Source organism: Maniola hyperantus, chromosome 14, assembly GCF_902806685.2.
Source record: "Maniola hyperantus chromosome 14, iAphHyp1.2, whole genome shotgun sequence".
In the NCBI taxonomy this organism is placed as follows: Eukaryota; Metazoa; Arthropoda; class Insecta; order Lepidoptera; family Nymphalidae; genus Maniola; species Maniola hyperantus.
In genome coordinates, this window is record NC_048549.1 from 4,151,904 (window position 1) to 4,168,325 (window position 16,422).

Here is a 16,422-nt window from a genome sequence, read left to right on the forward strand (position 1 = left end):
GTGACGGTTCTCATTCAGTTAAAATTCTATTTACTCTATTTTCGACATTGACATTTTCAATATAATTTGGAATAATTGTTGTCTTATGTTACGTCGTTTTCTCTGGTCCTTCTACCTTCTTCGTGATTGCTTTGTGGTTTACTATGGTAGTTTGTTATAATCGAAACTTTAGTACCATCAACTTCTGGGTGGTGAACTGATTAGATATACTTACATAAATATCAATAGGTAACTACAGTACAGGGTATTTACTATCTACAACTTCCAAATGCCGGTTACTGTGATGAAACATTTCCAATACCTACGCGTTGTGTATTCCAGCCTTATTAACTGGCGTCCGTCCAAGTTTGAACAATACTAAATTGTGCATAGATTATGTAGGGGATGCATGATCACGCGCCGTTTCTTGTCTCCGGTCTGTAGCACGCCCTAATTCCTCGCTGAGTATTACAATTTACAACGCCCGAAACGACAGATGAACATAAAACTGCTGAGCTAAAATATTGTACAAGAATATAAGGTCTACTTCTGGTTTAAGACATCTATTTTCTTAAACCAGACTACTTACACTGCTTACTCATCGTCGACGACCGATAGACGTCCATGCTTGAATCTGGACATATCTGGGTATCATACATGTAGAGACATACATGTACAAGGCCCCGGTTTTGCGCCGCGGCCTGTGGATGTCTCTACAAGCCGAAAAAGTCAAAGTATGCTCTATAAATCTCAGCCTACCGTTCCCACTTGTCGTTTGTCGTTTGTCGCTTGTTGTTCCAGTGGCAGTACATTTTAACACAAAATCGGTTTTCGACAAGTGTGAATAGCTTCATATAAAATGTTCTGCCACTGGAACATCCGATCTGAATCCGGGCTCAACAAACGACAAGGAATGATGGACTGGAAGAAACAGACTACTTTTATCACTACGGAACTCTTAAAACGACACTTATGAAATCCCTTCGGTAGGTCTGTAAATACGACGTAGGTTTGTCTGACTGTTATTTAGCGTTTTATTCAGAAACCCTTTATGTTGTAAAGCTTTTTCAGATTTTTAAGGTGGCCTAAAATAGAAAAATCTAATTTTATGAAGGAAATTGAGGGAACACAATCTTCTTCATCAGTACGTCCACAAATAAGTATTTTGCGAAATTGGCAGCGAGCCAGTACTTGCGGAAAGTCTTGGCATTTTCTGTCTGTGCTTAATATTGCTGAAATAAGAATGGCATAAAATGGATTGTCTAGCTATTAGCCAAATGAAGTAATTTATCTACTTCATCATGAGTCATGACCAAGAAATGGCGCCGGCGGCTTCCTAGTTCTAGGCCCACGGGTCTCCTCTCGGAATGAGAAGGGTTCGGCCATAGTCTACTAAGCTGGCTACGAGCGGATTGGCAGATTTCACCCCCCTTTGAGAACATTATGGAGAACTCTCAGGCATGGAGGTTTTCTCACGATCTTTCCTTCACCGTTAAAGCAAGTGATATTTAATGCTTGAAATTGCGGAGTTATGTGCATAACTCCAAAAATTTAGAGGTACGAGCCCGGGGTTCAACTCCGGACCCACCGACTAGGAGGCCGCCACCGACGTCACGTAGCCGCCGTTTTTTACCCGACTACAGCAGAGCAAATAGGAAGGGTTATGATTTTAGCAGTCTATGTATGTATGTATGTTAGGTTTGTATTTATTTGTGTTCCACCATAGTGCAGATTTTGATGAATGAGATTTCAATCGATTTGTTATTATAATCCGGGTGACATAGGCTACAGTTTAAATAACCGAAGTCAATATGGCGGATGTTGAACCCAAAAGAGTGGGGGTCTCAAAATTATTTTTTTGCTATCGTATCGAGTGCGGTGTCAAATGAAAGAGGGAAAAAAAATGACTTCAATATACTACAACATTAAAATATACCAAGCGACAGGATAACAAATTTATTATAATATTTCAGTGTTTATTAAGACGGTCGTAGTCGAGTTTTACTTTTCAACTTTATCGTGTTTATTTAAATCTAGGTACTGTTTAATTTACTATTATACAATGACTAAATGATTTCCGTGAATTCAATGATTTATGGTTAAGAATGATGAAGTAGATACATTGATTGGAATCAATATGCACGCCCTGTCTCTAAAAATATAGTTCACCATCATGACCTTACCACTTTGACACCAGACTGAGATTTATGCATCTGAATACAAATTTATACATCGTGTATATGTTAACTGAACCAGTTTATTTACTTGCAAATGTGATATTTATATATTACCAATAAATATATTATATTTAAATGTTACTAATTTTACAATAATAATAATGTATGGAAATTTTCATAATTAAATGTCAAAAAATCGGCGAAATCAAATGTTTTTCTAACAATAATGATGACCTACATTTAATAAGTTTCATCCGTTTTTTTATATTACCTACATTGTAATATGTACCTAAACTAAGTCAAGTATCTATGCATTTTTAGTATCGCAACAGTTTATCTGGTCGTTTTACGCTGGAAACAGAGTATCTGCATATTATAATTTTGTAGTATGGCAGCCTTCGACCTGGGACCTCAGTGTAGATTTTAAAAGGAATCTATAGTGCACACCCCTACGCCATGAGAAATCAGCAAGAGGACTCCCATCCGTTTAACCGATTTTTAACGTAATTTGGTACAGAGATACCTTGGGCCCCGGAGACCGTACATCAAAGGGGATCCATTCACAAGATTTTTAAATGCCCTATACCACGGTCGCGATGAAGTCATCCATATTAATACGAAAGTGCATCTATCCGTCTGTTACCTACTGTTTAACCATTAAATCGATTTTGACGTGCAAAGAGTTCTCACGAAATTTTCAAAAATCTTTATCCAGGCGGACGAAGTCGCAGGCATCAGCTAGTAGATTAAGATACCTACTAGATATCTAAAGGTGCCTAGTCAGGTGAATTCTAGTAGGTTAGCGTGATCCAGATCCAATAGCACACATCAAACAAATGCATCGCATGAGCAAAGTTAACCTCCTAGTCGTTAACCTACTATTCCCACAAACTACATAGAGGGTGATAGTAGTACTATTATATCTTCTGTGGTGATAGGTATAAACCCTGTAACTGCCCTGTAATTTGTAACATAGGATTGTCATGACGTCTCAGTTTTTATCCCCTATGAGGTTTACAGAATACGTGGCTTGAGGCGTCGATTCTAATGTCCTGTGTCACACATAACATGACATAAAAGGTAGGTACAGTTTTATAGAAAAAATCGATGGGTTCGAAACTAGTCGGGCTAACGTCGACTAAACACGTGAGTAAAGCCGGGGCAGATATTATATGTAACAGAAAAAATCCTATATTTTGTCCCAATACAATCCTATTAGGACAAAATATAGGATTTTTCTGTACGAAAATTTAATTCACAACTTCAGTGCTAGCTTTCCTGTGTGGGATTATTCGCTAACCCAATGTGTAACACTGAATGATAGCCACCTAGCACATTTATTTTTAATCCATTAGAATATTAAGTACAACATGGGATTATTTTACATTGAACTTAAATTAATAATGTAATCACCCTGTACCAGTTAAAATATAATACACGAAGTAGTGTGAGTGAGCGTCTTACGCTCGTGGTATGTTACTACTCCGCTGTGATATTTAATAATGAACGTTTTCTTACCTACCTACATTATATAAATGATTGTGTTTTTTACCTATTATGTATATTAAGTCTAAAATACTTTTTAATGTATAGTAAGTTTAAAATAACCCACATTTAGCTTAATGTTGTTAGTTTATATTAAGTAATTGTTAGTTAGCTGTTAAGTATTAAGTATAACAATAAATTAATGTTACGTGTAGGTACCTATCGACTGTCGACGGCACTGGTGTACGGAAAAACTTATTTAAAGTTTATGAATGCACCAAACTTGTTGTAACCTGCAAATATTCTTCTTTAATAAATAAATAAATAAAATAAAAAATAAATAAAATTTAAGTAGCGGACCAACAAAAGGCCGGCAACACATAGGCGGTTCGGGTTCCTCCTGGTACTGCAAATGTTCATGGGCGGCGGCAATCATTTAATATCAGGTGACCCGCCTGCTGGTTTGCTCACTATTCTTATTTTTTTTAAACCTCACATCATTACATGCATCTCCATAGTCTGAAAAAATACTTAAGTAATAATTTTCTACCAATATTTCGATATAGCATCACAATATAAAGCGGGGTCATATGGATCTTTTGACACATCAACAGCCAGATAAGGTCACTGGTTCACCTCATCCAATTTAAATGAGGTGCCATTAATTAGATCAAACACATCCGAAGCATCTTCATCCGTTATTCCAATATCATTGACATTTAATATTCCGACTGATTTATCGCAATTTATGTCAAAAGATGCTTCCTAATAATTTTAGTGCTGAAATCTAATCAACGGTATCTTTAAATTTAGTTATTTGTGACAAAAGATCAATATGAATAAAATTAAGATAAAATTAAGCAATTCATTGTTCATTTCCAATCATTTGTTTGCTACTTTTAATACAATATCATTGACATTCTTTATTTTGACTGATTTATTGGATTTCGGGTCAAAAGTTACTAATTTTGGCATTGAAATCTGATAATACATTTATTGAGTTCCATCAACAGTTATAGATTCCATTATTCGTGACAAAATCTCGTTAAGAATAAAATTTAAATAAAATTTAGCAATATCAAAGACATATTATGATGGATGAATTGATTTTCAATCAATTGTTTGCTGTTTTTCGTTTTTATAACAATGCAGACAACCTTGCAACCATAGATTTCTGATATACCTACCTAGGACCTACTTACTATTATTAGAGATATTCTTATTTCATTATTTATATTTATATATAATAGGTAAGTTTTGATGGTTTCGATACAATCAGATAGAAGCATTTGAAAGAGATATAGGTATGGTCGTTTTATTAAACTCCTACCCCTTATCGGTTTCTTTCTCATGTCAACATAATATCGAACCATTAAATCACCTAGTGGGATGTCTTTGTCGCTAGGGTAGTAACTAGCCATGACCAACTATAACAAAAAGTTGATTCCTTACTTGTATAATTTTTATAGTAGGTGAATTATTTTATTTGGCTATATGAAAAGTTGAAGTAATTTATAATCAAAATGCATTAGTGCCTCATCCACCAGTCATTAAATTTCAGTCGAATTAACAAGTAAATAAAACTAATGTATAATAATTTATGATACACATGTTACCTACATAATATCATTCTCAGAAATTTTTATGTTCGTGTAAAGTAGGTATTAATTAAGTTAACTTAATTCTACATAAATGTTACGGTCGCAAATCGACCCGAACCGAATCTAATCACTTATTAATTCGGAATAATATTCCGAATTATATTATATTATATTGGTTATTGGAAATTTGATACGGCTAATTTCAGACTTACTTATTTTAGAAACTAGTGCCTCTTTTCAGAAAATGATTTCTTATAATGTTTTTCCAACATTCCTCTTATAGGAGATTATAAGAATTTACTAAGAAACTAAATTAAAACACGACTGGGCTGCCATATTGAATTTGTAATTAAGAAATTAAACTTAAGTATTTATTTTTTGAATTTTTAGAAATATTTAGAAGTTACAAATTCCCAAATTTCTTCCTGTCAGGAATCGAACCCTGGACGTCTCCCACTTATAAGACTCACCACTGCGCCCGGGAGGACGTCAAAACGGAATTGTAGTGTTAGTTTTACCTAGGTAAGCAAGTTCAGATGTAAGTTATGTACTAGGTCAAAGTCAAGATCAGTCTCCACGCACGATTCTGTCTGCACTCTTAGCGTCATTACTGCACGTCAAATTGAGCAATTCATAATTTTGAAGTTGACTATTACGATTTCAATTGACCAATTGCACTTGACCTACTTCATGCATACTAAGCCTTAATATAGAACAATAGGCTTTACATAGGCTTACTATCTCAAGTTACGTGATTTTAAACTCTATCGACATGGAGATAAAGTGCAAAATGTATGTTGATGGTTGTCGTGATCGTGATGATTGGGATCGCAAGCTCTCGTCGTAATGACAACGTTAATAAATCTCAATCATGAGTTTTACAGATTCAATTACGAGCTTGTAGGTAGAGACAAAGCTGCTTCACCCGTAACCACTTTTTGGACCGGTCTCCACCTAAACGGAGCGGAGATGAGATGTGTACAATAAACTAATCCGATTTTTAGAAGATGAATGACGTGATAAATTTTTCACGTCATCTATTTTGCATCTGATTGGTCGACTGAACGCATCCTCTCTCCTCTCTCTCTTAGGTGGAGACCGGGCCTTACAGTAAGTTACAGATACATAATAGTCGGTCAGACAAAAGTCGGCGAATATTGTAAAAAATGGCTGGCTGGCAGAATTGGCTGGGTATTTTGATGTTCTGTTAATATCACTATTATTGTACTGTACCGTACCAATCTTAAGCTGAACTCAAGGTACAGCATTATTGTAACAGCTGTGCATTGCTTCATCATTAACTTGTTGCGAAGGTCTGATCTTAATCACCTCGCATCTAAACTGGTAGCCTCTTAAATCTGGGTTAGATAAAAGCAAGCAGCCTGTTAGAATAACACCTACTTGCCTAGTAGTAGCTCTTTAGAAGTCTCTATTATACTATATACGATCTCCCTATGGCGTAGTGGTAAGCACACGAGTAGACTACTCGTGTGGTGGTAAGCGCTGTGGTCTTATCAGTACCCTTAGTATAAACTAGCTGATGCCCGCCACTTCGTCCGCGTGGAATTAGTTTTTTAAAAATCCCGTGGGAACTCTTTGATTTTCCGGGATAAAAAGCCCATGTCACTCTCCAGGTCTTTATCTATACCCTTGCAAAAAATCACGTCAATCCGTTGCTTCATTGCGACGTGATTGAAGGACAAACCAACAAACAACAAACAAACACACTTTCGCATTTATAATAAAGGTACTGATGGAAAAGTGTGTTTGTTTGAAAAATAATTGAGTATAGCTACCTAATGATTGATTTTCCTTGAATCGTAGAATTTCTCCCGGATTCGTATTAACGACTCGTTTTATGAGCCTTTGAATGGAAAAACAGGAAGACTAGATATCTTTGATACCTGTTGTACCGGTTGTGGTGATTACTTTTAGCTACATTTAGTTTAGTTTAGTTTAATATTCTTTATTGTACACCAAAAAGAAAAGACACAAAAAGAAACATGTAAAAGAGACATACAATCAGCGGCCTTATCGCTGTGAAGCGATCTCTACCAGGCAACTAGGTTGAAGAGGATTTAAGGGCTAGTGAAACTGGGTTTAAGGTGTACGTAAGTTGTTAGGGAACATAAAGATAATAATTATAATATAAGTAATATGTATATTAATAGGCACAGAAATGCCTTCATAATAATATATAGATAAAGATATACACATTTACATATATATTTAGTCTTGACTAAACTTGGCTTGACTAACCCCTAAATAGCAAATATGACGAATATGTACCGACCTACAGTACACGGCCGAAAGTAATGCACATCGACCTTTAGTTAGATAGTAGATTTGTAGAGCGTTTGTCTCTGTCGTTGAGACCGACAAAACGTCATATAGGTATGAGTGACAGAGACAACGCTCTACAAAGCCGAAATGTTGTTCTCAGGTTAAAGATACATTTATTTCTCTCAAAGAATTATAAAATTCACTTCAGAGAAAACATATTTACAATAGGTAGATACTTATTCGTTTGTTCGGCAATCGATGTTCTATAGGCCGATGTACGTTACTTTCTGCTGCGTACTGTACCTGCCTGATAATGTTCTAATATACAAATATCGCGTGAAATTTTCATGTTCCAAGACATGTTAATTACTTACTAGACAAAACGAAAGCATATGTCCGTCTCGGGGATGCAAGCTTTCTCTATACCCGTCAAAATCGGATACAGAGACAGACACACTTTCGCATATTTATAATATTTGTATGGATTTAATAAATAAATGAATACGCAATGCATTAAATATCTAAATTATGAATATACAGAATGCGTAGGTATGGTCTTTAATATTTTATTATGCTTACATTGAAGACTTTTAAATTAATAATAATAATTATTGGACTACTATTTCGCTTCTATTAACCTTTGACCACTGTACAATTAAAAATTAAATTAATAAATGCATAATTATTATTTTATAGGTCAAAGTGAAAAATAATAATATCACTTTATCACCTCGGGAAACATTATCAAAATTATTTAAGTTTCATATCTACTATTGGCCTGAAGTTATGATTTCCAACGTTAGGAGATCGCAATTCTAGCACCTTGGGCTCACAACGTCTACCGGTTTTAGGAAAGTACATATGTGTCCTGCCCATTGCCACTTCAGCAGCCCGTTGAGCTATGTTGATTACTCTGGTTTCCCTACGGATCTCCTCATTTCTGATTTGATCACACGTAGAGAAACTCCAAGTATTGCTCTCTTCATCACCCGCTAAGTGACTAATAAGAATATCGATTATTAAATAATGATTATTTTTTACCAAGTTCTGTCGGCGACTACGCACTGCACTTCCATCATCCGAGTTCTATCCGTCATCCGTGACGGGGGGGGGACTTGACTCTAATAAAAATTAGCAATTTAAAACTTCATATTTTACAAACGGATCTAGAAATCAAAAAATGATGTTCCCACACCCACAGTATTTTAAAAAACCTATTCAACGATACCCCACACTATGGGGAAGACGAGAAAAAAAAAATCCCCACTATATTAAAAATAATAATATCACTTTATCACCTCGGGAAACTTTATCAAAATTATTTAAGTTTCATATCTACTAGGGGGAGGGTAGGGGAGCTACCCTAAAAAAATATTTATACCAATTTTCACCAGTTTGTCGGCGTGATTAATATTTATACCCATGCTAAATTACAGATTTCTAGCACTAATAGTTTCTGAGATTAACCGAGGACGGACGGACGGACAGACAGACGGACGGACGGACATGGCGAAACTATAAGGGTTCCTTGTTTACTACGAAACCCTAAAAAGGAACGTATTTTCACGGACTCCGATCGGATGAGTGCGTAACCGCTGAAAGTATGCTGAGTTTATAACTATCGAAGGTGTCGCGTCGCTCATGCTAAGAATATAGTCATAAAATTACTTATGCAAAATTGGGCCGTAAATTTTTTTAAACGATGTGCCCTTGTCACTATCTATAAATTATCATACATGTATCTACGCTGGAAGAGGTGTGCCACACAAAATTTAATGATAGTTATTTTTGTGCCGGTTCGAAGTGCCCCACCGAGCGCACCGAGAATCTGAATTATTGACACTTTGTGTCTCCTCGTGTTTTACTATCTACTCGACACTATGATTGACAGACGTCACATCAGCTCACATGACGCTCACTGCGGCTATCAGCGCCAAAATGGCGAAAATCAAGTTGCTTTAAAAACAGGTCGGCAATCTTAGGTCCAGCGTACCTACTTGTATTAGTAGAGGTCAGTGAAGTAACCCTAAGTACTCATTATTCATCTTTAGGCCCCAATGAACAAGGTTAAAAACGACAACAAATCCTTATTTGATGATCGCGAAATTCTTGTTGCATTTGGATCTTCTTCCAAAAACAAAATGAGTAAGTATTGTGTAATATATTTATTTATTGCCGAATCACAACATTTATTTGGAAATGTTTGCGTTCGTGACGGGAGTCTTGCAATCCTTTATGCATTTTATTGAAGTGTTTAATAACAGATCAAACGTTTAATAAAAATCGAATTGCAGTAATTTTTTTAATCGATTTTAGTTACCTATTACGAGCACATTAGACTTTTGTAAAATTCAGGACAATAATATCAGTAGGTAACCTTATTATAAATGCGAAAGTGTGTTTGTTTGTTGGTTTGTTGGTTTGTCCTTCAATCACGTCGCAACGGTGCAACGGATTGACGTGATATTTTGCATGGGTGTAGATAAAGACCTGGAAAGTGACATAGGCGACCCCGGAAAATCAAAGAGTTTCCACGGAATTTTTAAAAAACCTAATTCCACGCGGACGAAGTCGCGGCCATCAGCTAGTGTGAATATAAAATGAAGCATTTATTGCGTTTTGAGAAGGGTTTTAAGTTTTATCAGCGAGACGCAGATTAGATTATAAAAAATGTGATGATTTGATGAATGACAATTTCGACATCGAATCAACTTTTCGACGATAGCAGACTTGCATTTGAAACACGATTACGGGAAAATAATTTCACTTTATTTTACAAAGATCCATAGTTCTAAGTGTCAAATTAAACTTAAGCTATATTTTCGGTAACTAAGCCGTTGATTAGTTACAAGCGGATATAGCAACGAACATACATACATCACGTCAAATACATAACCCTTATTTTGGGCTTCTCCGCAGTCGGGTAAAAACAAAAAATGTATCGGTATTTATAATATTAAGAATTTAAATACAAGCTAATTATGGTCACTACTTAAGAATGAAACTTATTACCGCACTTTTGAGCACAAATTTTGACAATCAACCTTGAACCTAAGATTTGAGATTTAAGATTAAGATTGCCTTCAAATAATGCAAGGTCTAAAATGTAGTTCATGTCTTACTACACATACTTCCTCGCATCCCTCGAATTAACTAAGAAAAATGCAAGGAAGCCCTCCGTGCATTCAACAAATTATACAATTGATCTGATAACACGTCTATTGTTCTTGTTACGGATAGCTTGAACAATGGTATTGTGGCAAGAAAACCTTATTAGGCCGATAGGATTAAGTATGACAAAGATTTACGATGTTGGCATATTGTTAGAAAGTTTAAACTTAGTGCAGATTTTGATCTTGGACCGGCATTATTAGGTAGGTACAATGTTTTTGGCCGTGGGCGATTCAGGGGCATTTTTTTGTAGAACGCTTGATTAATAATCCGGTGTCGTTAACCTGGCTTCAGTAGTAGCTACATTAGAACATTTACCTCGAAGACCATTGACGTTGGAAGCCCCCTCAACACGCACATAACTCCGTAAAGCTAGAGGTGCATGCCCGGTTTTTACGTCTTAAGTGTAGAAGGTATCTACCTAAAAACTAAAAAGTCACCTAGTATTTTACTCTTCTAATTTAGAAACTGCTTCATTAAAACCGCTACTTCGTAGCAACTGGCAACCTTCTTTGTTTATTCTATTCATTTACTATACATGTAGGTACATTTTATGTGAAGTTCGGAGGCATGATAGATAAAACGACTAACATAATAAAAATGACTGAGCTGCTTGAAATTTGAAAATAATTAAAGCTTAATTAAGTGTATAAGAGAAATCCTAACCCCTTACTTTGAATACTGGAGAAAATGGGGAAGCAGATAAAAATGACGTCGAATTCGTTTTCAAAATTACCCTCCGAACTTTTCCATTATTGGTTTATCGCGCAGTCATTTTTATCTGTCATTCTCCTTTCTCCGCAGGCCCGGAAGAGCTGGCGCGGCAGAATAAAATTACCCAACAAATCCTCGAGGCATACATTCAGAAGAAATTGGGACTGGCCAGTGGCAATGTGAAGGCGCCTTCCATCTTTGATATTCTACCGGTAAAGAAAACTGAGGAAAGAACAATAAGAGAATCGGTTAAAGAACTCCATATTCTAGAACAGCCTGAGGAGCCAGAAATGCAAGACATGCAAGACATACCAGAAATGGCAGACCCTCCAGAGGTCCAGGAGTACGGAGAAGATGATAATTTACAAAGCGTTGAAAGCGAGCAAATAGACTCCATATATTCTGAAGGTACAAAAACAGTATACTAGGCCTTTCCTGTCTCTCTTCTCATCCTCGATCCATCGTTTACACACATATTTCCGGTAAGATAACGTTTGGTCGATTCCGGAAGACCATTTTTACAATCGCTATTGCTGTGATTGGTTGAATTTATGGTATTCTTTTTGCAACATGTAAGCCAATGTATAGTGAGCGAGTGTTGACCAAACAGAGGTGATTGCGATCGTCACACTGTAGCTCTCATTTTACCGTAATCGAGCCCCAGGGACCCTACCGCGAATGTTCGACAGCTAGAGTACGACGATCGCAATCCCCTTGATTAGCCAATTACAATTTGCAACACAGGTCCTATACCTAAGTATTTAAAAATTTATAACGTCCGTTAATAATTTGTTTGTCTTTCAAAGTGGGCCATAAAATCGTTTATTACGGCAATAGATTTATGGTATAAAATAAAGTTTTGCTAATAAATTCAAACAAGCACCATACCTACAGCACTTTTATATTTAGAGATTACAAGCTGATGCCAGCGACTTCGTTGGCGTGGATTGAGGTTTTAAAAATCAAACAGGAACTGTTTGATTTTCCGGAATGAAAAGTACCTGGCCTATGTCACTCTCCGTCTATGCAAAAAATCACGTTGATCCGTTGCTCCGTTGCATCGTGATTGTAGGACAAACCAACAAACAAACACACTTTCACATTTATAATATTAAATAACAAGAGATTCAAGGAGCTGGCTAACAAAACGGCGTAATCGTACAATATTAAATTTTACAGAAGGCTCAAAAAACTGAACGAAAGTTGTTGAAACTGTAATTAGGTATTCCGTTTTAATCGAAATTACGACATTGGAATTCAATTTTAGCTTGGAAATGGGTTCCAATTTGTACTATTTGGTGATCGGAATCATAAACTTTGGACTCGATTAACGTTAGACTGTCTTGCTAGGAAAAGAGTTAAGTAATACATATATTCAGTTGGCTAAAAAATCCAAATCAAAAATTTTATTCGCCAGCAACCTAAATTTTTTTTCATGTAGGTAGGTACTTAATGAATACTATTATGCGCATGACATATTATTATGCGCAAAATTTTTAAGACACCGCCTAAGATCAGTTTCGTTTGCCCCATTTGCCCGGTAAATATTTGTGTAGACCAAACATCTTGTAATGTGCCAATTGATTGTATAGCCTCTAAACTCTGCTTAGGATTGCGAATGCCAACGTTGATGAATGTTAGGTCAAAATTCAAATTAGGGCTGCCGAAATTATACGTTTTAATGAGAGCTACCTTTTTTTAGAGCTGTTTTGATGAGTTTTGATACCTACATAGTAAAACTAGCTTATGACTTCGTCCGTGTCGAATACATAAATTTCAAACCTCCATTTAACCCACTCAGGGGTGGAATTGTGAAAAATCCTTTCTTAGTGGATACCTACTCTTTACAAAGAACACCACCCTTCAAATTTCATGTTTCTAGGACCAGCGGTTTAGGCAGTACGTTGATATATAAGTCAGTCAGTTAGTCAGCACTTTGTATCCATACTAATATTATAAATGCGAAAGTGTGTCTGTCTGTCTGCTAGCTTTTCACAGCCCAACGTTTTAACCGATTTTGATGAAATTTGGTACAGAAGTAGCTTACATCTCGGGGAAGGACATACTTTCTATCCCGGAAAGTCAAAGAGTTCTCACGGGATTTAAAAAAAGCCTAAATCCACGCAGACGAAGTCGCGGGCATCATCTAGTTTTATTTATACAGATAATAATAAAAATCAGACATCTAATTATTATTGGAAGTGTCTAAGATCTAATAAATATTTATGAAAAAGGTAAGTAACCGACTATAATATCACAAGAAGACACTCATTATTTAACTTTAACAAGTTACCTTTAATTTTAACAAGTTACCTTACGCCTTTTATTGAACGGTCATCGATGTCAATAGCATAATGTAGTAAAAATCTCGTAAAAGGGTGTAGTAGGTATGCTTAAAAAACCAGCCAAGTGCGAGTCGGACTTGTATACAAAGGATTCCGGAAGGATATTCGAACCATAGAACGAAATAGCACTGTTTATTTTATTTTCATGGCGACCATTTTGAAAATTATTTGTTAATAAAGCGGCAATAGTAAAACATATTCTGTAAAAACGAATCACTACTAAGAAATGCTTAGTAATAGGGTCCTATAACCTTCGGGTACGGAACCCCAAAAAGAGAATGCATTTTTCCTTGTTAAAAAAAAAGATGTAGGAAAATGTAGATTTGCGTGTGAGCAGCCCTAGATTAAAAAATGTAAGTGAAAACGCGCATGTTGACAATATTGACCGTCACACTATGTGATTGCGAAAACCAGAGCTAAATATAATTTTGGAGGTGTAACATAACGATGAAATACCTGATATTTACCTAATTAATGTCTTCGCACATTATGATTTATGTAGCTACTAGCTGATGCCTGCGATTTCCTGCCTGCGGTTTTTGAAAATCCCGTGAGAACTCTTTGATTTTCCGGGATAAATAGTAGACTATGTCACTATCCAGGTCTTTGACTATACCCATGCAAAAAATCACGTCAATCCGTTGCTCCATTGCGACGAGATTAAAGGACAAACCAACAAACAAACACACTTTCGCATTTATAATATGGATAGTGATTAATTACGTATTTTGGTAGATATCATGATTTGGTAGACCTATTATAGCTGGGGAATTTAGTAATTAGCAAAATAACATTCAAAACATTCAAATTTTTAGGGTTCCGTACCTCAAAAGGAAAAACGGAACCCTTATAGGATCACTTTGTTGTCTGTCTGTCTGTCTGTCCGTCTGTCTGTCTGTCCGTCTGTCTGTCCGTCTGTCTGTCAAGAAACCTACAGGGTACTTCCCGTTGACCTAGAATCATGAAATTTGGCAGGTAGGTAGATCTTATAGCTGACATTTGGGGAAAAATCTGAAAACCGTGAACTTAGGGTTAGATCATACAAAAAAAATTAAATTGTGGTCATGAACTAATAATTAGTATTTTCAACTTTCGAAGTGAGTGACTATATCAAGTGGGGTATCATTTGAAAGGTCTTCACCTGTACATTCTAAAACAGATTTTTATTTATTTTTATGCATCATAGTTTTTGAATTATCGTGCAAAATGTCGAAAGAATACGACTGTAGTACGGAACCCTCATTGCACGAGCCTGACTCGCACTTGGCCGGTTTTTCATAATATCTTAACCATTGGTGGTCGTTCCTAATAAAATAAATAAAATATCAATGTAGCGAAACGACGCAAAAGCTATGAATATTTAAATTTTCTTTTTCCATTTTTTTTAGTAAGCTATTCAGCCATTATTAATGTCATTTAATGGGACCTTGGCAAGGTCGTTGATACTCTCCAACCTGTTCCACTTCAACCGTTTATTTGTTTTGTAGAACTACTGATGCATGTAAGACTTGTCTATTAGCGTCTTTTATGGTTCTGTATCAATAACAAATTTTTAGGGTTCCGTACCTCAAAAGGAAAAACGGAACCCTTATAGGATCACTTTGTTGTCTGTATTGTCGGTCTGTCAAGAAACCTACAGGGTACTTCCCGTTGACCTAGAATCATGAAATTTGGCAGGTAGGTAGGTTTTATAGCAGACATTCGGAGAAAAATCTGAAAACCGTGAATTTGTGGTTACATCACACAAAAAATTTTTTTTTGTCATGAACTAATAATTAGTATTTTAAATTTTCGAAGTAATAGATAACTATATCAAGTGGGGTCTCACATGAAAGGTCTTCCTGTGCATTCTAAAACAGATTTTTATTTATTTTTATGTATTCATAGTTTTTGATTTATCGTGCAAAGTGTCAAAAACATTCTCCAGTACGGAACCCTCGGTGCGCGAGTCCGACTCGCACTTGGCCGGTTTTTTTTACTACTTAATTTCTATATAATATGGCTGGTAATAGATTTCCACGCAGGATACTCGACCTTTGATTTTATCAGTTCATCGACACTATATAGGTAGGTAGGTACAAAGTAAATAGGTTGTTATATAGTTTCACGGAAAATATTTAAGCTTCTTGTTTTTATGACATAAAAAAGTTAAAACCCCTATTCTAATTTTGTTTTCGTAATATAAATTATAATATTTAATTAATACTAGATCACCCTCCCGGCCTCGGCTTGGCTCGTGCAGAATTTCTGAAATTCCTCTTCGTTCGTGGGAGAACTTATATGCAAAACCTCAAGTTGCACCTTCGTACATTGCATACTCGACGCCGACTCTACTGTGACTTAATCAACCCATTGCCGGCTCACTACAGAGCACTGGTCTCTTCTCAGTATGAGAACCTTTGGCCATGATAGTACACCACGCTGGCCAATTGTGGATTGCAGAATTCACACGCTTTTTTTATGCGATAGAGGTGTAGATGGCAATCGGGGTGGGGACGCCCCGCACACCCGCACAGCCCCCGCGCTAACCAGGTGCGGGATAGCGCGGGTGACGTGTGGATGTGCGGGGCATTCCCCCGCCTCATACCCCGATTGCCATCTCGACCTGTCGCATTCTATAAGAACTCTCCGGCATGCAGGTTTCCTCACGATGTTTTCCTTCACAGT

At 36.3% G+C, this 16,422-nt stretch overlaps 1 protein-coding gene across 1 annotated transcript in view; it reads left to right on the top strand.

Annotated features, from left to right (window-relative positions):
- LOC117988600 (uncharacterized) overlaps positions 1-16,422 on the top strand; it is a 96,529-nt gene that overhangs the window by 34,933 nt on the left and 45,174 nt on the right. The window contains exon 2 of the mRNA XM_034975758.2: positions 11,501-11,818. Coding sequence (XP_034831649.1) covers positions 11,501-11,818 — 318 coding nt within the window. The remainder of the gene's footprint in view (positions 1-11,500; positions 11,819-16,422) is intronic.